General features: G+C 41.6%; 1 protein-coding gene across 1 annotated transcript in view; it reads left to right on the plus strand.

Annotated features, from left to right (window-relative positions):
• The window catches only part of LCMT1 (leucine carboxyl methyltransferase 1), a 46,676-nt gene that overhangs the window by 7,868 nt on the left and 14,311 nt on the right, over window positions 1-24,497 (plus strand). Inside the window, exons 2-6 of the mRNA XM_010986937.3 lie at window positions 11,100-11,191; window positions 12,725-12,846; window positions 13,863-13,939; window positions 16,221-16,282; window positions 22,598-22,700. Coding sequence (XP_010985239.1) covers window positions 11,100-11,191; window positions 12,725-12,846; window positions 13,863-13,939; window positions 16,221-16,282; window positions 22,598-22,700 — 456 coding nt within the window. The remainder of the gene's footprint in view (window positions 1-11,099; window positions 11,192-12,724; window positions 12,847-13,862; window positions 13,940-16,220; window positions 16,283-22,597; window positions 22,701-24,497) is intronic.

Genomic DNA, 24,497 nt, shown 5'->3' on the forward strand with positions numbered 1-24,497 from the left:
TCTTTTTTTTAAATAAAAGGAATGCATTAGATTTTAGAAAATATCTGGGAAAGATAATGATCTTAGATCTCGAATAGAAATATCACATTTTTTTCTCTAATTTGTTTAAGTGACAAAAGTGAGGTGAGGTGACCTTGAACAACATGGGTTTGAGCTGCATAGGTGCACTTATACGGGGATTTTTTTCCCCCTAAATAATGTGCTGTAGTTCTACACAGTCCTATGGTGGTTGAATCTGCGGATGTGGAACCAAGGATACAGAGAGCCGACTGTAAAGCTATACGTGGATTTTCTACTGCATGGGGTTTGGCGCCCCTGTCACATTGCTCAAGGGGCAGCTGTACATTTTCTCCACTCAGGAGCCTACTATGAACATATTGTACATGCAGTTTCACCCAGATCCGCCTCTTTTTTTTTTTTTTTTAAACTGGCTGCACAGAGTTCTGCAGTGTGCTTGTACTTTATTTGGCTGTCCTTTTGGCCAACATCTAGGTGGTTATGATTTTGCTCTTCAGATCGTGCTGTGATGAGCAGCTTTGCCCATGTGTTTGAGTTTTCCTATGAGATGGATTTCAGGGGAGAAGTTTCTGCAGAATGGTGCTCAAGTTATATCAGTTTCCATTCCATCTGTGGTGAATGGAGATGCTAATCCTGAGACCTTCTCAGTCTCTTAGATTGTTCATCAACCGGAAGGTGGGGAATAATAACCTGTTTTTGATTTGTGTTTCTAAATTCGAGAGTGAGGCCAAGCAATTTTTTGTCCGCTCACACTCTGTGGTGTTTGTGATGTGAACCCTCCCTCCCATGTCACTGTCCTGCCAGGCTGTTGTCTTTTTCTCGTTTGGTTATCTGTATTTTTATTACCGATTTGTGAGGCTCTTTTGTCTCTGGGATGGTGATCCTTCGCCTCTGTGTTTGTTGCAGGGTTTTCTCTCCAGCTGACGCTCATCTTTCAGTTTAGCTTGTGTTGTACATTTCAGTTTTCTCCTCCACTTTTAAAAGTTGAATTTTCATTGATTTACAATGTTGGGTTTGTTTCTGGTGTACAGCATGGTGATTCCGCTATACTTATGTATGTATTGTTTTTCATATTCTTTTGCATTATAAGCTATACAAGGCATTGAAGAAAGTTCCCTGTGCTATAAGTAGGACCTTGTTGTTTCTCTCTGTACATTTCATAATGCAGAAATAGTGAGTTATGGTACAGAATCTGACATTCTAACTTCAGTGGGTTTTGGGTGATGGTTTGAAAGACCATTCTCAACCATTATAACATTTTCTTTTGGCATTTTATGGTTTTGGTTTTAATGCTTAGATCATCCATCTGGCTTTATTATTTTTTATATTATAAAGTAGCAGTTTTAATTAATTTTGTCTCAAATTATTAGCCAGTTGTCCCCACACCATCTATTGAATGGTCTGTATTTCCCCATTGATTTGAAATGACACTTGTGTTATATACCAAATTCTTGTATGTACTTTAACACAGCAGTGCATATGTCACTCTTGACTTCCGGTTGAAATTGCTTTTTTTTTTTCATTTTGATGTCTGAAAACTTTTGACTCAAAGTTACTCAGTTGTGAATGGATTGAAAGCTCCCATAGCTTGCTTTGTAGAGGAAGAATAAGGTTTGTAGTAGGGATATCAGAATTTTCTTAGTCTATTTGAGCAGCTGAGCTCCAGGAGGAAAGAAGAGGAAAGGGATATTAGCAAAAGACATGAATGTCCTAAGTCTGTCCCTTTTCATCAGGAAAGCAGTAGCTGTTGGGGAAGCCCTACTGTTAGACTTCTATGTGCTTCTTATCAGCCAGAATTAGGACACATGGACCCCTTGCTAGCTGCAGGAAAGAGGGGAGGTGAGAATTTCAAATAGGGCAGATTGGTGCCTCAAACCAAACTGACATCCTTTTAGGAAGAAGAGGGAGAGATTATTGGAAAGAGAACTTGGAAGGTCTACTACATCCCACATGCTTCCTTTTTTTTCCTGTCTAGAATTTTCTTAGGTATTCTTAAGCAAGAGGGAGGGAGAGGAAGGGTTTGGGAGAGAAGAAGAAAATTTACACAGAATACAGTGTTCAGTTTGATGAGGGTTGACAGTTCTATGTATCTGTGTACGACCACCGGAACAAGATAGAAAATATTTCTGAAACTCCAGAAAGTTCCTTTCTGTCTCTTTCTAGTTAGTCTCCTTACCCTGAGCTAGCAACCATTTTCTGATTTCAGTTCACACAGGTTAGATTTGCTTTGATGCTTAGATCATCCATCTGGCTTTACTATTTTGTATGTTATAAGGTAGCAGTTATAAGGTATCATCTTAGCACATATAAATGGAATCATAGAGTCTGAATTCTTTTTGTGTCTTCTTTGACGCATTCTTTGAGACTCATCCATGTTACACACATTGTCAAAGATAGGCAAAGCCGAACACTATAGTGGTAAGGTCAGATTTTCTGCAGCAATCACTACTGCAATAGGGAAAAGAATCCAGCGTGAACTAAACTCAACTCCAGTTTGGGCAGAAGGCACTTTATAAGGAGAATGAGAGAAGAAGAAAGGTGGTGAGCAAGAGCTCAGTCAAGTCAGTGAAAAATTACAGAAAATGGGAGACAGTGTGTTGGTCTAGATCTGGATTTGCCATCTGGACTTGCTAGCTGGGTGACAGGGGCCCTGTCTTCAGGTGTTGGCTGGAACAAACAGTGAATTCTTTTGGCAGCCTTGAGTTTTCTCAGGCAGGTACACTGAGGGGGCCTAGAGGCATCCTAGGGGAGTGGCCTTGAGCTGTTAAAAACTCTGTTAGTGTGTGTTCAGGTCTTTATATTACAGGCCAAGATTGAGGTCTAGTCGAGAAGAGGGCCCAGAGGAGCCTGGCTAGACGTTGGTCAAGGAGAGAATCTTTGTTTACTGCTTTTTATTTTGTGTGAATATACTATGATTTGTTCATTCATTCACCTGAGGATGAACATTTGACTTGCATCCAGTTATGGCCTGTGTGAATAGGGTGCAATGAACATTCTTATGTAAGTCTGAAATTTCTCTTGGATAAATACCCAGGAGTGGAATGGCTTAGTCGTAGGGTGGGTATGTATTAACTGCTAGGCTAATTTCCAAAGTGGTTTATCAGTTTGCACTTCCCTCCAGCAGTGTCTCCAACCTCCAGTTGCTCCATATTCTTCGTTAAACTTTCGGTGTTGTCCGTGGGTGTGAGAGGGCATCTCATTATGGTCTTAAACGGCACTTCCCTGCTGACGGATGTCGTTACGCACCCTTTGTGCGCTCGTCGGCCATTCCTACATCTTCTGTGAACCATCTGTTTAGGTCTTTTGCCCATTTTTGTTGATGATGATGTTGCTGCTTTTGACCTACTTGGAGTTTTGTTACATATTCTAGATAGGAATCCTTTGTCAGATAGATGTGTTGTAAATATACATACGTGTATAGGAAAATGAAAATTTAAAATATTTACAATAGCATTAAAACACCACCTGTCTAAATCCCAGTTGAAATCCTAACCATCTTTTTTGAAGAAATTCACAAATTGATTCTAAATTATATATGAAAACACAAAGGATTCAGACTAGCCAAAAAAAAAACCTTCAAAAGAAGAGCAAAGTTGGGGAACTTAACACTACTTAATACTACTTAATTTTAAGGCTCACCGTAATCAAAAAAAATGTGGTTTTGGCACGAAGGTAGAAAAATAGATCAATGAAACGGAATAGAGTTCAGAAATAGACCTACAACCGGAACTGTCAGCTGATTTTTTTTCCCCAGAGTGCCAAGTCAGTTCAGTAGGGGAACGGAAAGCCTTTTTAACCCATAGTTCTGGATCAACTACATATTCAGGTGGAAACATTGACTTCATTCTGTACACACATTCTAATTGGAGATGGATTGTAAGCCTAAATACAAAAGCTGGAACCATAAAGCTTCTATATGAAAACATGGGCAACTATCTTGGCAGCCTTGGGGAAGGTAAATATTTTATGTACAGAACAAAAAAAGCACTAACTACAAAGGAAAAATAGATACACTTAGAAAATGAACAGACAAGCCACATCCTGGGAGAAAATATTTGGAATACGTGTTCTTAACTGTTGAATTTTTTCCAGAAGTGTGTTAACATTATTCAGGTCCATGGATGGCATCCTGTTACTGTGTTCTGTGTTAATTATATCAAATATATATATATATTAAAAAGTTAGATGTGAGACGTTGTACCAAGGGGGCTGATTGGATTCTCCTACTTACTTCACTCTGTGAATGTTGGTTCCTTCTCTGTTTACACTTTGCCGACTGTTCAATGACTGCTTACGAGAGAGAAGGCAGATTGTAAATCATATTATGCCTTGTAAAGTAATTAGACATTAGATGAAACCAAAAGGCAATACTAGTAAGTCTCCTGTGGGAGGAAACCAGCCTCTGGGCCTTCTTCATTATTAAGGCCCAGCTTTGTAGGTGATTCAGTACTTAAAGTCTTGCGGATCTACTTAAGGAAAGCCACAGGAGGCTTCCCAGAATTCCCAAGAAGTGAACAAATCCAAACTCTGTTTAGGTACAGAGTTTATTGCCCGTAAGACCTTGCTTTCTGTCTCCCACTTATAAACCAAGAATAAAACCGACAGAAAATAAAAACCGAAAAAATAAAACTAAAAGATATAAAAGAACAATACAAATTGAAAATTGAGGTAAAGCAGTATCTTAAAGACTACAAAGCAGTATGCAGTTAAAATTCCAAATTTGAAAATGAATGCTGAGAATATTCAGTTGATTTTTGCAATTGATGTTTATGAATATACATATATACACATAACGTGTGCATCCGTAAGCAGCTAAGCAGTACCTATGCACAGACACACAGAAACACACAGATACCATTTAAGCTGCTGAAGTGTTGGGGGAGGGGTGTAAATCCAAGTAGGTAAGTAGGCTTGTAAAGCAGTGAAGTTAGTTTCCCTCAAGGTCCCACAGCTTGGGGAAACCACCTTAGGGTTGTTATGAGGGCCCCATGTGTTCCTGTTTGTCAAGCATTTGGAATAATGCCTGGCATGCAGTCAGCACTCACTCAGTGAGTGTCCTTGAGAAGTGATATAAACCAGCCCCAGCCTTGATCCTCATAGTCTGGGAGAGCAGGGAGGGCCCCTTCCCATTCCCTGAATCCTCAGATCACGAAATGCCTGTTGGAGGGCGGTTCCCTACCTTACATGAATTTCCCATTGTTGGAGTGGACGCATTTGCCAATAGGACAGAATCGGTCAGTGTTTCTTTAATGAATAGGTGGTTGGACCAGACCCATGTTTCCCATGGGAGGAATGCGAGATGGTTTGAGGCGGGGCACAGATAGATGTTTCAAATTTTAATAGTTAGGTATTTATTGCAGTGTGTGTTAGGAGAAAATATTAGGTAGCACATCGACCTGAGTCCTAAGAAAATTGATTTGATTTAAGGACGTATTAACATTGAACAGGTGAGTGTCGTGAATGTTTTCAAAGCAGTGGTGGATTGAATGTAAATGGAGTGAATCTTTAAGGTCTTTCCAAAGCTGAGATTTTTGGCTCTGTGATTCTGGAAGCGAAACATGAAATCAGGATATTCCAGTGGAAGGGGTGTTCTCTGGGTGTCGGGAGCAGAAGATGATCAGGGAAATGGACGACGGCAGGACTAAGGTGCACAGTATCGCGGTGCAGAGATCATTGCTATTAATGTTTTGCTGTCTGTTCTGGGCACTCTTTATTTATATGTATACGTTCATTCTAACAAAATTGAGAGCATCCTGTCCATATAATCTTGTCACCTGCTTTGTGGACCTGACACTGTAACTCCAGGTTCTGCGTTCTTGGGAAAAAAATCTTTGTGTTCATTCTTGGGTTTTTTCCCTAAGGATAAACATCCCAGAAGTGGGGCTGCATGGTCATCGTGTCTGCACGTTATTCTGGCTTTTTACACCTGTTGCCGCAGTGCCTGGCGGCACGACCGGGCCAGTTCCAGCACCCTCGGCCTGAGTCCTCTCCAGAGCCGGGTTCTATTAAAAAGATAGTTTTATCACTGATTTGATGGGAGAAATATTGCTCTGTTTTTGCTTTCGTTTTCATTCTGCCTTTTAAAAAAATTATTTCTTTGATCGTTGATAAGGCTGGGCTTTTTGTATGTTCATTGGGTTGGTCAGTTTCTTTTGTGAATTTTCCTTTTTTTAGTGACGTATAGTTGATTTACAGTGTTGTACAAAAAAGTGGTTCAGTTATACATATACATGTGTATCTTCCTTTTCAGATTCTTTTCCATTATGGGTTATTACAAGATATTGAATATAGTTCCCTGTGCTGTACAGTACATCCTTGTTTATCTATTTTATGTATACTAATGTGTATATGTTATTCCCAAACTCCTAATTTATCCCTCTTCCCCACCCCTTTCTGCTTTTTAACCATAGTTTGTTTTCTATTTCTCTTAGTCTATTTCTGGTTTGTAAATAAGTTCATTTGTATTTTTTTAAAGATTCCATATGTAAGTGATACCATATAATGTTTTTCTCTAACTTACTTAGTATGATAATCTCTAATTCCGTCCACCTTGCTGCAGATGGCATTATTTCATTCTTTTTTAAGGCTGAGTAATAATCTATTGTGTGTGTATGTATATGTATGTATACATACACACACATCTTCTTTATCTGTTCATCTGTTGCTGGACATTTAGGTTGCTTCCATGTTTTGGCTATTGTATTTAGTGCTATGGACTTTGGGGCACATTTATCTTTTCCAGTTAAAATTTTCTCTGGATATATGCCCAGGAGTGGGATTGCTGGATCATATAACTCTACTTTTACGTTTTTAAGGAAGTTTATTGTTCTCCATAGTGGCTGCACCAACTTACATTCCCACCACAACAATGTAGGAGGGTCCCTTTTTCTCTACACCCTCTCCAGCATTTATTATTTGTAGACATTTTAATGGTGGCCATCCTGACTGGTGTGAGGTGATGCCTCATTGTAGTTTTGGTTGCATTTCTCTGGTAGTTAGTGATGTTGAGCATCTTTTCATGTGCCTGTTGTCCATCTGTAGTGAATTTTCCAGTTTTGTCCTTTGTCATTCTTTTTCTTCTGGGATATTAGTTTTTTTCCTTAATCTTTTTCCTAGGTTAGTATTTGCCTTTTATGTTGTTTGTGAAATCCAAACATTCTTGTTATGAAGGCAGTACCGTTTGAGCCATTCTGTGGCACGCACATTCTTACACTTTAACTTCTCTGAAAGCAGATGTGACTTACTCTCGACGTGTCCTGCAGTCACTGTCCAGTCGTATTAGAGGTGTCATTACCGGTGGACGTGGCGGTTATTCCTAGTGGTGTGGCTGGACGACTGTGACCACAGCACCTGGTGCTTTAGTCTATACATCATTTAAGGGCCATTTGAAGAAGGAGCACAAATCCTGTTGTGGTTGGAAATCACCCAATGATACCTTCTGATGAGATCAGGAAAGAGCCAGAATCAAAACTTCCAGAGCGAGGGTCAGCTGCTTGGAAGAAAGTCTCAGAGAGGATGGTGGAGACCTCTTACGAAGTGCATGTTCGCCAGCGCTCTCAGCGGCACGAAGATCATTACTGTGTGGAAGGTCACAGACATCCTGCAAGTGAAGACTTAGCCAACTTATTTCACTCATCTTTTCCTTTTTATGTCTGTAGGAGAGAGCTGATGACACCCTGTCCAAATAAAGGAGCTTTGTCAATAACCCCCAAATTAAAATTCTGAGCAATAAGAAAAACACTAAGTTAACTAATTGGCAGTGGGTTTTAATTTCTTTTTTTAATCTTATAATGGATGGTATTTTAGATGTAATGAAATATAGGTAATGTTTCTTTTTTGCCCAGCTCATCTTCAGTTGGTGGCTTGTAAATTCTGAATCATGGCATTCATCTCCCCTCAGAACTCCTTGCAGCAGTGCCCTGCCGCACCCTCTTCCTTCCTCTTCCCAATGGTGTGTTGTCCAGCTTTTTGTCTTGGCCACTCTCACAGGCAAATCAGTAAGGTCCTTTTTCCTTGGGGGCATAGAAACCACTGACAGTCATCTAGACTGAAGGACTGGAAACAGACACATGTTGGAAACATTAGGAAGTTTCATAGGAACTAGTGACCGGGGGTACTTGTGTCTGTGCATCTCCCCCAAGTGATCGTGGTACTTGTGTTATGTCCATGCATCTTGCCAGGTGATCAGGGTACTAGTTTTATGTCCGTGTATCTCCCCAGGTGACTGGGGTACTTGTGTTATGTCATGCATCTCCCCAGGTGATCGGGGTACTTGTGTTATGTCATGCATCTCCCCAGGTGATCGGGGTACTTGTGTTACGTCCGTGCATCTCCCCAGGTGATCGGGGGTACCTGTGTTATGTCCGTGCATCTCCCCAGGTGATCAGGGTACTTGTGTTATGTCCGTGCATCTCCCCAGGTGATCGGGGTACTTGTGTTACATCCGTGCATCTCCCCAGGTGACCGGGGGTACCTGTGTTACGTCTGTGCATCTCCCCACCTTTTTGTACTGCCAGACGTCATCAACCACACTCAGTGTGCTGTGGAAATCCATTCCTCCCAACCTGAGTTTGCTTCTCTCTCCAACCTCCTCTCCAGTTTCTCCTGTTTTCTTACTCCTCTCCAGCACACCCCCCGCCCCCTACCTACTTCCTGCTTCTGAAACACTCCACGTCCATTCCCACCCTCTGCTGCTCCTCTTGTCTGGAATGCCTTTTGCACAACTGACTTCTTCCAGTTCGCTTGGACTCAGCTCAGCCATTCTTGTTTCAGAGAGGTCTTCCCTTTCCTACTTCCCTAAAGTAGGTCCTTCCATCCTCCATATGATTATCTCCCTCATACGTCATTATCTCTCTTTATCTTTGCCTCTGTCCCTCCTCTGTTTTGTACCCCCAATGCCTGGCACTTAGCAGACACTCGATAAATTTTGCTTGACTGAATCAATAGTATTAAGTCTACCGATAATGCAGGGTTAGAAGGAATAGAAACTGCTCCTTGTTATCCACGACGGCAGTAATAAATCCGACAAGGAACACTTGGAGGCAAATTGATCAGCTCTTCAGCAGTTCGAGTGTCTTGGCAGTGGGGCGAGTGCCTTCTTGTGGGGAGTAGTCACAGTGGCTCCATATTGTTGAAATGCTTCTTCCACTGGGTGTTGGGATGGACTAAGGTCCCTTCCAACCCTTAAACTGATGAGTGTTCTCATCGCTAGTCTACGGGTTTTTTTTGCTTCATCTACTTCAGCTGCAGATACGGCCTTTACCACTAGATGGCGCGAGATGATCCCTTTGAAATCAGCGTTCATCCAGCTGCCAGGGACAGAGAGAACACTGGTTTTCGTGCTGCTTTTACCTCCACAGACGCTTGAAACGAAAGCGTCACAAAACAGTCCTGACTCTTACAGTGTGGAATGCTGCTGCTGTTTTCTGTTTTACTCTCTGGTACTTCATTTTCTAAAGTGGAGATTTGCAAACTATTACATTGATTTTATGATATTGATGGGTCACAACTTACTGTTGGAAAAGCACTATTTTAGACAGCTGCGCACGTTTCCCCTTTTTCATTGAAGTATAGTCGGTTTACAATGTTGTGTTAATTTCTTGTGTACCACATGGTAATTCAGTTATACATGTGTATCTATTCCTTTTCATATTCTTTTGCATTATAGGCTATTACAGGGTATTGAATATAGTTCCCTTGAGCTCGTTTCCTCTTGTAAAACTCTGTGGGTCTGCTGTTTTCCTTGGGCAGTCTGGGCTTATAGCAAATTGTGTCCCTTAGTGAGGACTTGTATGTTTCTGTGTGGAGTTGAGTAGCTGAATGTATATGCTTCCTTATAGGTGTTTACAGATGTGCAAACCTGGATGCAAGAGACTAGGGGGACGTATTTGTACAGAATTCAGCACCTTTTGCAATCAAGGCAGCAGTAAGCCTCGTCGATAGATATAAAGAATAGGAAAGATGTAGAGGGAGGTTATAGCTCAGTGGTAGAGGGCGTGCTTAGCATGCACAAGGTCCTGGGTTCAATCCCCATTACCTCCGTTAAAAACAAACAAACAAACAAACCTAATCCCCCCCCCCCCAATATAATAGAAAGAGAAAAAGAAAAGGAAAGATGTAATATCTGCTTCTGGGAGCTTAGAACCTAGCAGGGTGACCCCCCCCACACACACACACCCTTTAAGTTTCAGCTTACTTATCACGCAATATGGCGATGAGTGTATTATTCAGGCTGTCACTTGGGATCCTTTAGGCTGCAAATAACAGAAGCCTGACTCAACTGGTCTTAAGTGGTAAAGATGTTTGTTCTCTCACTGAATATCCATGGAGAGGTAGAGGGGCTGCAGGCCCACGGGGGCGTGGCATGGCCCTAGGCATCCAGGTTCTTTCCATGACTGCTCAGTGGTCCTAAGACTGAGGTTGCCAGGGGACTTCCAGTGGTCTTCAGAACGCCAGCTCCCAGGCTTAGGACACTAACACTCTAACTCCGTGTAGTGTGGACGGGGGTAGAGAGAGTTTAGGCCCCCGTAGCACTTTCCAGGTTGTAGCTGTTTTGTTCATTGGTTCCTGGCTTCCCCACTATGACCTCCTTAAGGGATGTGAAATGACTGGTACTTAATATAGAGCCAGAAGAAAGACTTAGTGATGCTTAGTGATGGTTGTTAGTGATGCTGGCCAGCTATTTCTGGGTCTCACTTCCCCTGGACGCAGAACTTTTGATTGAGCAGAGTTATCCAGCTAGCTCTGGCCAGTGAGTTTGCTGAATGAATACATGGTTCCAGGTCTTCTTTATGAAGTACGAGGTGAGGTTATCTGCTGTCTAGGGTCCTGGGAGAGGAGTTAGTGATAGGAGAAAAGAGAGAGGTAAGAAATGACCATGGTGGGGAAATGTGATCAGCAGTGTATGTGACTATAAAGATGGACCGATGAGTCTGTTTAATCTTGTGCTGGAATATGACATGTGACTTGGCCTTTTGAGGTAGATTAATTTCCTCTGGCTCCTTGACCTGGTTCCTGGGAACTTGGCCATGAACCTGGCTTAAACCTACTCTCTTCTCACTTGCCTTTTTCATCTCTTTCAGGTTTGCAGTGAGCATTGGCTACTGGCATGACCCTTACATCCAGCATTTGGTGAGACTGTCTAAAGAGAGGAAGGCCCCTGAAATTAACAGAGGCAAGTGACCAACTCCCTCCCCAACATCTCCTCGTCAGCTGAGGGGCCTGAGGTTTTAAGAATACATTCTTAAAAAGAGAGTTTCAGCGTGTACTCTCTCCGACAGAGAGAGTCCTTATTTCCCAGCTTCCTCACCAGCACGGTGTATTATGAAATTTTTAATTTTTGTTAATCTGATACCTGAAAAATGGTGTTTTATCGGAATTTAATTTTATATTCCTCTTATTTTGGAGTGAGGTTGAAAAATCACTTTTCTGTTTTTAAAAGCCATTTATATATCTTTTACTGTAAGGGATTATTTTTTGTTGTTGTTGCCTTACTAAAGGGTTAGTAACTATTAGTTTCTGCACATAATTTCCATCAAGGAAGTCAAAGGATTTGAGACAGGAGTGTGACTTCATTTCAGACTAAGAAATTGACCAAAGACCATAATTCCTGTGTGTGCAGGGAATCTTGACCCTAAAGATGGATCCTGTTGGTAGGTTTTATCAGAAATGCAAAGAAAGTTTGAATGGTGCTTCCTGAGAAGAAGGGAAGAGGCCTTAAGCCCCCTTCCTGTGCTCTTGAGATAGATTTCCTAATGAGCGGTCCAGAGTCAGGGACCCGCCACGGCGACTGGTTCGGCCCCGGGCAGCATGGCAGCCCGCCTCCTCCTTCCTCTCCTGGGTTTGCATCTCTGGATTGGGAACCTGCAGCCCTGAAGGAGCGCACATCCCAAACGTCTATGGTGGGGACATATTTTCCCCCTCAAATCTAATCCATTGTGGATGATATTCTGTAAATCATAAAATCCCTGTGTCTAGTTGCAATAAAAGTTTCTAAATACTCCTCTCAAATTTTGTTCTTGAAATAATCACACCTTGAGCGGTGGGCCTTTGTAACAGACAGACTCTATCTTCCTGTCTCCCTTCTGCATTTCCCATCTCCTTCGTGCCAGGTCCCCACCCCAGAGCTTAACAAGTCTGTTTATTAGGACCATTTGCTGGTGCCTCCCCTCCTCCCATCTGCGGTGCCATTTTATAAACACAGAGGCTCTAACCCAGACAGGGTGCAGGTGAAAAGAGCACGGTAAGAAGTATGGCTTTCTTTGCTTTAACATCCATCTGCCCAATTTCCTGAGCGCAAAATGTTATTTTCCATGCGATCTCACAGTTTTGAGTTCTACCAGAGAACTGAGTAGCTTTCGCGAGAGCCATGAAAAAGCCCATTTTCAAGAAGAACATTTAGATCAGATATTTTGATACAAAATGCTTGTCTTTCATAAGGAACAGAATAGGGCATTTTATTTTTCCTAAGACAATGAATTCCACCATTAAATTGATTGTACATACTTTGGTTCAAACAGCCTTTTTTTTAAAAAAAAAAAAAAAGGGAAGAGAATTGGAAAGCCATTTTTTCCCCTGTAAAATCTTCAGATAAACCCCGACCCTGACGAAGGGCCAGGTGCCGTTCTGCTCCTCAGGCACACTGGGCTTTGCAGGCGCTGTTTCTGTCGTCATGGGCTGACTGCGTGCTGCTCTGTCTGTGTCTCAGGATATTTTGCTCGAGTCTATGGCGTCGATCAGCTTATGAAGGCATTTCTGCGGAAGACAGAATGTAATTGTCAAATTCTCAACCTTGGGGCTGGGATGGATACCACCTTCTGGAGGTTAAAGGTACATTAAAATTTCCCCTCTTCTGTCTCCAGCTGTTTACATTTAATTTTTGGAAGATGTTCACCTGGTTCAAAAACTGAAAACAATATAATCAAGGGGAGTGCGGTGACAGCTTGTCTCCCACCCCTGTCTGCGGCCTCCCACCCCCGACAGTGACATCAGCCCCGTACTTGATCTCCCCAGGGCGCTAGTGAAGACAGGAGGGCTGTTTCTCACCTTCAGCTGCTACGCGCTGGGTCGTAATGAAAATCCTCACATATGTTTCCCTCTGCGTGTGTGGAAACGTATCAGGAGAAGTTCTGAGCTTGAGCTCTAATAGAGGCACACACACGATGCATGCTAAGGGCAGGTATTCCGAGTGTCATGCAGGCATTTCGTTACTATCCTCACAGCCCTGTGAGGTATTATCATTTTCTCTACTTTTCAGATGAGGAAACCTTGGCCCAGGGAGTCTAGTGACTTTCCTAAGGCCTCAGCAAACACACGATGGAGCTGGTTGGTGAACCCTGCCCCCCGGGCTCCCGAGTGCCTGCTCTGTACCATCCACTGTCACAGACGACAGTCGATGTATCACAAAATAATACTTGCCCCACTCCATATGATGCTTTCTGATACTTGCTATTTTATTTTCTTTTATCCCCCAACTGCTGGTTGCAACCCACAAGACTGATTGCTTGACCTCCTCTAATGGGTCTCAAGCTGTTTGTTTGTATTTTTTTTTTTTGAGAAGTACTGTTATGTCCTGCTTCTAAGCTGCCTCTTAACATCCCCGTGGCTACTCTCCCGATTCAGGCTCCCCATCACATCTTACCTGGTCAACTACAGTAACCTCCTTCAGTCCTCTGCCAAGACCAGAATAATTTGGAAAGCACATTTCTGACCTTATCATTCCCCTGATTTAAAATCCTGAAGTACCCCCACTGCACTGCATGGCCTAGTACTTGGTACCTGAAGACGATCGCTGGTTGTATGAGTGATAAATAATTATATAAGGATTACTGTGTGTTTTTTCTCAGGATGAAGACCTTCTACCAAGTAAATACTTTGAAGTCGACTTTCCAATGATAGTCACGAGAAAACTGCACAGCATCAAGTAAGTGTGGCTTTGACCGGAAGGAAGAGCCTGCTGGAATTTAGAAACAGCTCTGAGGCCTCATTTTCAGGCACTGCTTTCCTTTCCTCCCCTCCTCTCTCTCTTTCTTGCCCCAGGACCCTCATTCCAATGTATCGTGCAGTCTTCACCATGAATTATCCTCTCCCTTGTGACTCTTCTATCCATTAGTATAATTTCTCTGCACGTTTTTAAAAATGACCTATAGTAGTTTAATAATCTGAATTTTTTTTAAACTTATTTCTATTTTTGGTGGGGGGAGATAATTATATGTATTTTTTTGTTTTTATGGCGGTACTGGGGATTGAACCCAGGACCTTGTGCATGTTAGGCATGCTGCTCTGCCACTGAGCTATCCCTTCCCCCTCTATTAATCTGAATTTTTATGTGTATTTTGCTTCTTTAACCCCAGGATACAGAAAGGTGCCTGGCCCAGAATAGATGTGTAGTAAATATTTTTTGAATGCAAGAATGAATGGGAAACTGAAGTTAATCGGTTATTATATACGAGATATTCAGGGGGCTTTTCTAAGTCCACTGTTCAAGGAGTTTGCTTAGTTGTAAGTTATGAGTTTGCTGATCTTTGCTGAGAGCTTTTCTTTGCCTAGCCCTGTGTTAAATGTTTCACTTGGATTGGCCCACTCAGTCCTCAGAGCCAACTCATACATTAAGGGCTATCCTTAGCCTCTCTTCACAGATGAGGAAACTGAGGCTCAGAGTAGTTTAGTTAAGTTGCGTAAGGTCAGCTAGCTAGGAAGAGGGTGGAGCTGATGTTTAAACCCTGACTGCAAGACCAGGGTTAAAGTTTCCCAATAATTTTAACCTGCACTCATTCCCCTCCTTTTTATTTTGTTTTTTATTGAAGTAGAGTCGGTTTACAATGTTGTGGTAATTTCTAGTGCATAGCATAGTGATTCAGTTATACATATATATGTATATATTCCTTTTCACGTTCTTTTTCATAATGAGCAATTAGAAGATATTGACTATAGTTCCCTGTGCTCTGCAGGAGGACCTTAGTGTTTATTTTATTTATTTGTTTGTTTGTTTATGTGGGGAAAGGTAATGAGGGTTACTTATTTATTTATTCTTGGAGGAGGTACTGGGAATTGAACCCAGGACCTCATGCATACTAAGCATGTACTCTACCATGTGAGCTATACCCTCCCCCTATCTATTTAATATATAGAAGTTAGTAGCTGTGAATCCCAAACTCCCAGTTTATCTCTTCACCCTCCCCTTTCCCCCCGGTAACCATAAGTTTGTTTTCTATGTCTATGAGTTTTATAAATAAGTTCATCTGTGTCAGTTTTTAGATTCCACATATAAGAGATATCATATGGTACTTTTCTTTCTCTTTCTGGCTTACTTCAGTTAGCATAATGACCTCCAGGTCCATCCATATTGCTGCAAATGGCATTATTTCCTCCCTCCTTTTTATATTAGTCATGTAAATAAAATCTTGATTCTTATACTTCAGTAACTTTTGTAATAAGCATGAAGTTGTAGCTTGTCCTTCAGACGCGTCTAATTCTCACAAACTGGGGATAATTTTCAAGCCTTGTTTTTTCCTAGTTCATGAAAAGAAGCTTTTTACTCTTCCCAAATATAAAAGTATATATATTATCTATCTATGCCTTGTAGATGCTATATGGCAATTCTGATGCTCCGGGACCTACAGAGTACGGCTCAACTTGTTAGAACCCTGAGTGAAAAGAGCAAGTAGGCTCTCAGTTCAGGCCAGGGTGGTTTCCTGGGCTGAGAAATGCATTGATGTTTGTGTGTGGTTGTTGTAGAATTGAACCTGGCTCTCTGATGTCTGGTTTTTTTGCATTTTCTTCACTGGGGACGTTACCACATAAATGTTAACTAAACTTTAGGTCTCAGTAAGAGTCAGTCTTTTTAGTTTACCTGTGAGAAGTAATAGCTCTCTTGAAAGTTTTGTCTTAGAAGAGGCAAGACATTAGCAGATGGCTTGGAAAACACTGAAACATTTGGAAAAGTCTTGCTAGCCTGTAAGTAAATCTCTCATGATCGGTTTGTGATTTGATATCAGATTCTCAGTGTAAAGCTTAGCTGATCTAAGCTGAGACTTGCACCCACTGGACTTTGACTGGATGTGCCTAGGATCACGTGTAATTAAACAGAAGACCCTTTGGCGTGGCCCTTCCTTTAAATAGTAGCGAAATCCACTTGAGTGTCTGCATTTTTGCAGTAATAAGCTACCTGACTCATCTTTCTTCTCTCTCTCATCTTCCCACAGATTGAAACCTGTCCTATCAAAACCCATTTTAGACTTACATTCAGAGGACACACTTCAAATAGGCAAGTATCCTTAACCTAAGTAATACCCTGTGGGCTATATAACAATTTTTGTTCTTTTCCCCCTTTTTAAAGATGGTGTGTGGGTGTGGGTGTGTGGGTGTGTGGGTGTGGGTGTGTGTGTGTGGGTGTGTGTGTGTGTACATATACACGTATCTACATATGTGTCTGCTGATACATTTTCACCTTCATTGCAGTTACCGTGAAGGAATTTAAAACAATTTTTGGTATGACTCTTCTTAGAGGTTCATAGATTCCCCAACCTGGAATCTTTTTAAAAAGAATTTTAGTCGCCAACATTTCAAAAGTAGATTTTTCATCAAAGAATTGATTTCTAGTTTCACCTGGAAAAATCAGTTCCGGCGACATCAGACCACAGCTCCTACAAGAATTGAGCGGGGGCTGCCTCACTTGGGGGAGCGGGTCCCTGTCCTCTCCAGTTCTGTCCCCACTACCCTCTTGTTTTATACCTGACCTACATCCTTGTTTATGTTTCCTCCTTGGCCGCTGCAGTCAGTTTTTCCCCCTCAAGTTTTCATTATGAATGTTTCCAACAATACTTTCCTCATTTCTAAGCCTTTCCAATTATGATGTAGCTCTTCCAGAATCTTCCATTATTTTCAGTCTGTGTCTGACAGAGATGTTCAAGGGCCTTCTTAATAATTGGGGTTAGAAAGCATGCTCAGAGAGGATGGCCTTCTCAGAGGGTCGACACAGATAACACAGCGACGATCAGACAGTTAAACAAGCCGCGTCATTCACACACCACCGTGCTTCAGTCATCCGCCTCGTGATCAGACTCCCAGTAGGTTTTCACAGAAAATAGCATCTGCCCCCGTCCTTTGTTTCCCTTACATAAATTCTAAGTAGAACCTACTCAGGCTTTGCCATTTGCTGGCCTATTTGCTTTCTCCACAGTTTTGCTACCGTAATTCTCTATGTATTTGGTTAATATTTGTGTCAGAATGATTATCTGTAATGAATGTGCTAGCACTTTGCTAGGACTTTGATCCGTCAATGTAGAAATATATAAAGTAGAACGTAAAGACCTTCCTTCCGTATTCCCCCCCATCCAAGATAACTGATGTTCAGAGTATTTCCTACTACGGATGCGCAGTATACCTAGAGAAAGGTGAATACCACATATAATAAAATATGTACGCAAATACTCAGTGCCTGGCATGTAAGAGATTCAGTAAATTTCTATTGAACGAGTGTATGTACACATTGAATAAATACATGCTGTAGTTCAGCATGTATTTGGGTTTTGTTTTGTTTTGTTTTTTAACATTTTTTTATTAAGTTATAGTCATTTTACAATGTTGTGCCAAATTGCAGTGTAGAGCACAATTTTTCAGTTATACATGACCATACATATACTCATTGTCATATTTTCTTTTCACTGTGAGCTACCACAAGATCTTGTGTATATTTCCCTGTGCTACACAATATAATCTTGTGTATCTATTCTGCATATGCCTGTCAGTCTCTACAAATTTAAAACTCTCAATCTATCCCTTCAACATGTATTTGTTGAATGAATGAATCTATGCTTCTATATGCAAATAGAGGTTTATATATAATTTTAATCAAGTGAATAATTTATGCATACTGTTTTGTGACTTGCTCTTTTCTCATCCTAGTAAGTCATGGCTGTCTTTTCATGTCAGTATATACAAGCCTACCTCATCATTTCTAGTGCATTTATAGTGCTCCTGCACAGAAATTCCATTTTATTTAATCTGTTCCCTACTGATGGTCATTTCGATTGCTGCCTTTTATTAAACAGTGTTGTAGAAAACCTGTGGATATGTGTGTTTGCAGGACTTGCTAGCTCAAAGGACTGCACGTTATGACTTTTAATGGCTGCTACCAAACTGATCTTCAAGACCCTTTGTATTAATTTATATTTTCACTAAGAGTAGACGAGGATTCCCTTTCCCTGCACCCTCATTAATACTAGGTATTATTTTTTTAAATTGCCACCAATCTGATAGGCAGTAATGGTGTCCCGTTGTTTTAAAATTTTATATAACTCTGAATGCGAGATGGAGTATTTTTCTTTAGTTTCACTGGCCTTTGGGAATTTCTTCATAAATTTCCTTTTCATTTCCTTTGTGCAACTTTTTTTTCGGTTGCGTTGTTTCCTTTTTTTCCCACTCCCAGTTTTTAGGAACCTTTTATAACATGAAGATACGTTCTTTGATACAAGCCCCTTGTCAACTTTTTTTATTGCAGATTTTTTTTCTCAGTCTTTTGCTTGTTTTTTAACTCTGTGTCTTATGTAGGAAAAATTTCCAGCCTTATCCTTTATAGTTTTTGACTTCCCCATTATACTACGAAAGGAAAATTTGAATAAAAATAAAAATGTGAATGAAAATCTGAGAGAAGTGGCAGATGGTAGTAAAACTGACAAAATTTCATTTAAAAATTGCCCTAGTTCATCAGACCTGTGGGGCTGTGACTGTTAAGAATCACCACTATGTATTTGCCAGTAGGAAAGAAAAAATGCCAGCAAATTAAACTGGTACATTATCGACTGTTAGATGCATCTTGATTTTAGAAATGTGAAGATGTGAGAAAAAAATGCAGCTTGGAATTGATGATATGTGTTTTCTTAAGCTGAAATATGCACGGGGTTGAAAAATGAAAAGTATGCAAGTGGGCACACAGTGAAAAGTCAGCCAGAATGAGTTCTTACAAAGTCAGTGAGGTTCTGTCACTTGCCTGCTTAGATCCACACGGTTAATCGGGCCTCTGTACCCCCCAGCCCGGTTTTATTTTCGACCACAGGGACTATGGCCTCGCCACACTGCCCTCCTGCCGTCCTCTGATCGTGCCAAGCTTGCTCTCACTTGAAACCTTTCCTCTTCCCTCGGCCGGGAACTCTTTCCCTCTAATTTTCTTGATGGGCTCGGTCTCATCACCCACGTCTCATTCTTGCTGCCGCCTCCCGCCTAGGCATCCTCCTCTCTCCTCCTCCTCCTATTTTCTTCATAGCACTTAATTCTCTGATGTTATCTTGATTCTTTAATGATGTGTCAGCTCTCCCTCCCCTAGGGGATAAGTCTCCTGTGAGCAGGGGCCTCTCCTGTCTTTTCCATGACTGTATCCCATATCCCCAGCACCTCGAACAGCACCTGGTGCGCAGAGATTGTTGACTGAATAAATACTGAATGCTTGAATGCGCGAACGTTGGTGTTTGGGGACCCATTTCAACTCCTCTGTGGAACTGAATGAGTCTAAAGAAAAAACAACAACAAATCAAAGCATTTCAGAGTGGCTTCAGGCATTTCAGCTGAGCCCTAAGAAGGAGAAGCTCTCTAGGGAGAAGATCGTCTCTGACAAGACAAGCTTAGGGGAAGAAGGAGCCTGCAAGAGGCTGGCGTGACTGGAGCTGGCACTGGGGAGGGGTGCATGGTTCACAATGAAGCTAAGGAAGGCGGCAGGGCGCTCTCGTAGGCCACGCCAAGTTTGGACTCCATTCTAAGGGAAGTGAGAACCTGTCACGTGCTCCCGCAAGACTGCCTGCTTCTCTGTAACCTTCCCCACACTTGGCCTTGCCCACTCTTCATCTTCCCTGCCGGAAGATAGGCCCCCTGGGGGCAGGACCATATCTTTTTGTTCATCAGTTTATTCCCTGAACTTGGCTCAGTGCCCCGGACATAGTGAGAGCTCAGTAAGTATTACTGGGTGGACAGATGAGCAGGTGAACAAGTGAAACTTCTCTAGGGTCAGGAAACCCACCTGAGGCCGTCTCCATTTTACAACCTCTTTTTTTAAACTAAAGAGTTCTAGGAAAATCTGTGGGCCTGAAAGAACACCTTGCAATCCTTAATAGTAAGTCTGTTCTTGAAGACAGACAGTGAATGGGATTGGTGGGATTCACTGCAGGTCAGTAGCACCTAGGAACACATCTCTCTTGAAATGCTGACTTGGAGGTCCCAGAAGCGATCATGACTATGTGCACTGTGGATTCTGTGTGTGGGTGTGTGTCTAACTACTGTGTTAACATCGCGTAAATCTTCCCCTTTCTCATGCCTTTCATAGGCACGAGCTTAATGAGGCAGATGATTAGAGCCTGTATGAGTTTTCTGTGTAACAAACCACTGCAGAGCATGTGGCTTCAAACACCAGCCATCCGTGTAGCTCACGATTCTGCAGTTGGCCAGTTTGAAATCTCATTCTGGTGAGCAAGTTACTTTTCTCACCCACACTCAGGAGCATTCCAGATGCACCACGGTTTTTCTGTTGTGCCTGGGGTGTCTCACCAGTGTTAGAGTTTATAAAAATGGCATGTTTTTCTAGAGGAGTAAAACTTCCCTGAAACTTGCCCTGGGCCCTGTATCCTCTACAAGATACATTCTGCTTCTTGTGAAGGTAAGGCATCCTTCGAGGGCAGGTAATGCGCCTTCTGTTTCTATACAGCTTGAGGAGCCCCTGACTTCAGAGGAGCCCTGGGAGCATGGTGGGTGGGGGATGAGCGATAACTAGAGTTGTCCGATTCTGTCGTTAATGAGACCTTGGGGTCAGTGCTTCCCAGGTCGTGTGCCGGCTTGCCGTGGCTGGTCCACTGCTGGGTACACCCACGTCCTTGATTCTTGCAGTTTTGCCGTACCTTGTGCTCAATTTCTAAGAGTCATTGTGACCATGTGCCATTTCGGTCTCGCGTGCTACCTTTAGATCCACATCCTGAGTAAGACGTGTCTCCCATGACTTGTGTGGTCTGAGAGAACCACGTGCTTCAACATTCTGATGGTCTCTCTCTCTTTTTTTTTTTTGTGGTTAAGAATGGAAAAACTCATTATTAATATATATGTTATTTGGAAGAAAGCACACGGGCGTTTGGGAATCGTTGCTCGTTTCCACAGCAGGGCAAGCAAGTGCCTTCACGTGCTTTGTATTCCTTCCCTGACTCGGGCTTGTGGTGCTCGGGGCTGACGCCGGGTTTCCCGGCCTTGCCCTGTGGTGGTTCCCTGACTTCTAGCAGGTTCCTGGGTGGTGGTTCTTTTAGCTTATGGTGGGTGGCCAAGTGTATTTGAATCAGCCAAATGGGCTTCTCCGGCTGCTTTTAGTCTTTCCCACATCCCTTTGCTGTGGGTTCTCAGATGGGAACCTGAGTTCTCAGCAGCGATGCAGGCCGGCTGTCGGATATTCCAGCTCCTTCCATGGTTTGTACCCCGGGGAAGTTGAGTGAACAATGCTTTGGGTAAACAGTCGTGCAGTTTTATTTCTTTTTTATTATAATCTATTTTTTAAACTTTTAATTGAAACCATTCTCAGGCATACACAAAAATACTGTGACTAGATGGATGAATCTCCATGTACCATCCCTGACTTTAACTATCGCCTGTACTAAAAAGTGCGCCAGGATTCTAAAAGTGTAGTCCCAGACTGACAGCACCAGCACCGTCTGAGGAGCTTGTTAGAAATGGCACATTTCTACTTTTGGAAAATCTCCTGGATCAGAACCTCAGGGCGCGGAACCTCATCAGTCTGTGTTTTAACAAGCCCTCTGAATGATTCTGATAGCTGTCAAAGCTTGAGAACCATTATATATACCATTCTATCCAAATCTCTGCTGGAATCTTTTAAAGCAAATATTTTATTTGTAACTCTTTTAGTATATAAGCTATTTTCCTTTAAATATGATATCCCACAGATTGGCAAAACATTTGGAGAGCAGCCCGCCAGTTGGTACCAATATTTAAATAGGCTTACTCTTTGTTCTCCTGACTCTGCTCATTGTAACCTGCTTAACTGGATAAGTGCTTCATGGTATATGTACAAGGATGCTCCCCGCAGTGCCTAGGATGGAGTAAACTTGGAAATACTGTGTGTCTAATAGCGACAATTGGCAAAGTAAGTTTTATGCACTCCGTGGAGCACTGGGAAGTCATTACAGAGAATGATGTCCCTGATACTACTGTTAAATAGGAAAAGCCTTCAAAGCAAGTATTGGGTGGCCCCATTTTCTTTTTGCTGTGCAGGGTGTGTGCTTGTGAGAGAGAAGAGGGAGAGGATGTGTCTGTATTGTGTATATGAGTTTAAGTACATAGGAAAAAGGCTAGAATGTTATATGCCAAAACCCTAATAGTTATTTTTGGAAGGTGTGATTTTATTTAATTTTCACCTTCCTTCACCTGACTTTTTCTCATAGTGAACATATATTTTTATAATGGAGAAAAACAAATTTGCTTTAGTTTTGAGAAAGCCATATCCATTGAAATTATAGTCTCTTCTTGATTAACTTCTGTTAAATTATAGTCTCTTCTTGATTAACTTCTGTTGAATTATAACCTCTTCTTGCATTTGCAGACGGGCACATGTTGGATTCAAAGAGATACTGCATCATGGGAGCAGATCTCCGAGATATACCTGAACTGGAAGAGAAACTAAAGAAATGTAACATGAATACACAGTGAGGTTTTTTTTTTTTAACCTCTTACATTTGTGATTTTCTGCTATTTTGAGATAAGGCCAGTTAGAAATACAGCATCATACCATGTACCATTTTTCCCCCTGTAATCTTTATAATTTCATAGCTGTTTAGAAAGGCTTTCTGAATTTTTTTTTAGAAACAGTGTTTCTTGAGTCTGTTTTCCTATTGGAATCACCTGTATTGCTTTATAAAATACTGATGCCTAATACAAAATTTCGGGGAAGATAATTCTATACATAGAAACATACGATTGTTAACACATAAAGAAAGGGTTAACACTGATGTATAAAGAATAGCTACTGTTAACAAAAAGAGCCCTGTAGAAAAATGGGCAAAGGATAGATGGCCTGGAGGTTCAAAGAAGAAACTGGTATCATATGAAAATGGTATTTCACTTCAGTAGTAACCAGGTGAAATTCTATTTTACTCCCACCAAGTTGGGAAAAATGTGAAAGTCTGACAATAGCAAGTGTTGCCAAGGGTGTTGGGGGAGAGGAATGGACGTACACCACGGGTGGAAGCGAGCTTGGTATGATCGTTGCAAGGGACAATCTGGAAGTGTCTCGTGAAATTGTAAATGTAGGTACCACGTGCTGGTGCAGCTCCACTGTCGGGCGTATCCCCCTGGGAAGGTCTACGTGTGTGTACAAGGAGGATGTTCATTGCGGCCTCCATTTTTAGTAGCAGAAAGTTGGAAACAATTTGAATGTTCATCAGGAGGAGAATGGATGGATGATAGGTAAAATGCATGACTTTGGAGAGAATTCAGAAACTTAATGTTGAGGGTTTTAAAAATAATTTCCATAGTTGTTTTCTTTATTTTTAAAAATTTATTATTATCTTTCTAATGGAGGTGCTGGGGATTAAACCCAGGACCTCGTGCATGCTAAGCACATGCTTCACCACTGAGCTATACCCTCCCCCCACAACTTAATGTTGAGTTTTAAAAAATGAAATTGCAGAGTAATATGCAGAGAGTGATACCAAATGTGCAAAATCAAACTCCCCAAATACCATATTTTCATGATTACATATATACATCCCAGAAGTATTTTAAAAATGGACCAGAAGGGTTCACACCAAATTGTTGAGAGTGAGTACCACTGGGGAGCAGAGGAGTGGAGTGAGATGTGTGATTTTAGCACAGTGATGCTGGTCACAATTAGATTGGAGTTAAAGAGTTAATGGGAGATACGAATATATGTGTGCATATGCAAGACTGGGACATTGTGCTGTACACCAGAACTTGACACATAGTAATTGACTACACTTCAATTAAAAAAAAAAAAAAGAGTTAATGGGAGATAAAGGCACATCTCCATGGTGTCCTGTACCTAAATGGACACTTCTCTAAAGAAGACATTCAGATGGCCAAGAGGCACATGAAAAGATGCTCAGCATCACTAATTATCAGAGAAATGCAAATCAGAACTACAGTGAGGTATCACCTAACACCGGTCAGAATGGCCAGCATCAAAAAGTCTACAAATACATGGTCTAATGTAGGTGAAGACGACACTTTGAAGAATATTTGAGGTGACTCAAATGAGAGGTTTGAAAGGAAGGTAAGAGAAAGTTACTTTAAAGAATAAATTGAACGTGAAGAATCAGTGGCAAACGATGAAAGGAATAAGCAACTAGGGCTACCATTGCTGGAGGTTTTGAAGATCTAAAAACAATTGATGTAACCAGTATTAGAATTATATATTCTTCCTTGTGGTTTTATTGTGTTCTGTGTGTTACTTTATGGGCTGTCTTGTCTTTGCTTTTCTTTCA

The sequence above is a fragment of the Camelus dromedarius genome, chromosome 24, assembly GCF_036321535.1.
Source record: "Camelus dromedarius isolate mCamDro1 chromosome 24, mCamDro1.pat, whole genome shotgun sequence".
NCBI classification, from domain to species: Eukaryota; Metazoa; Chordata; class Mammalia; order Artiodactyla; family Camelidae; genus Camelus; species Camelus dromedarius.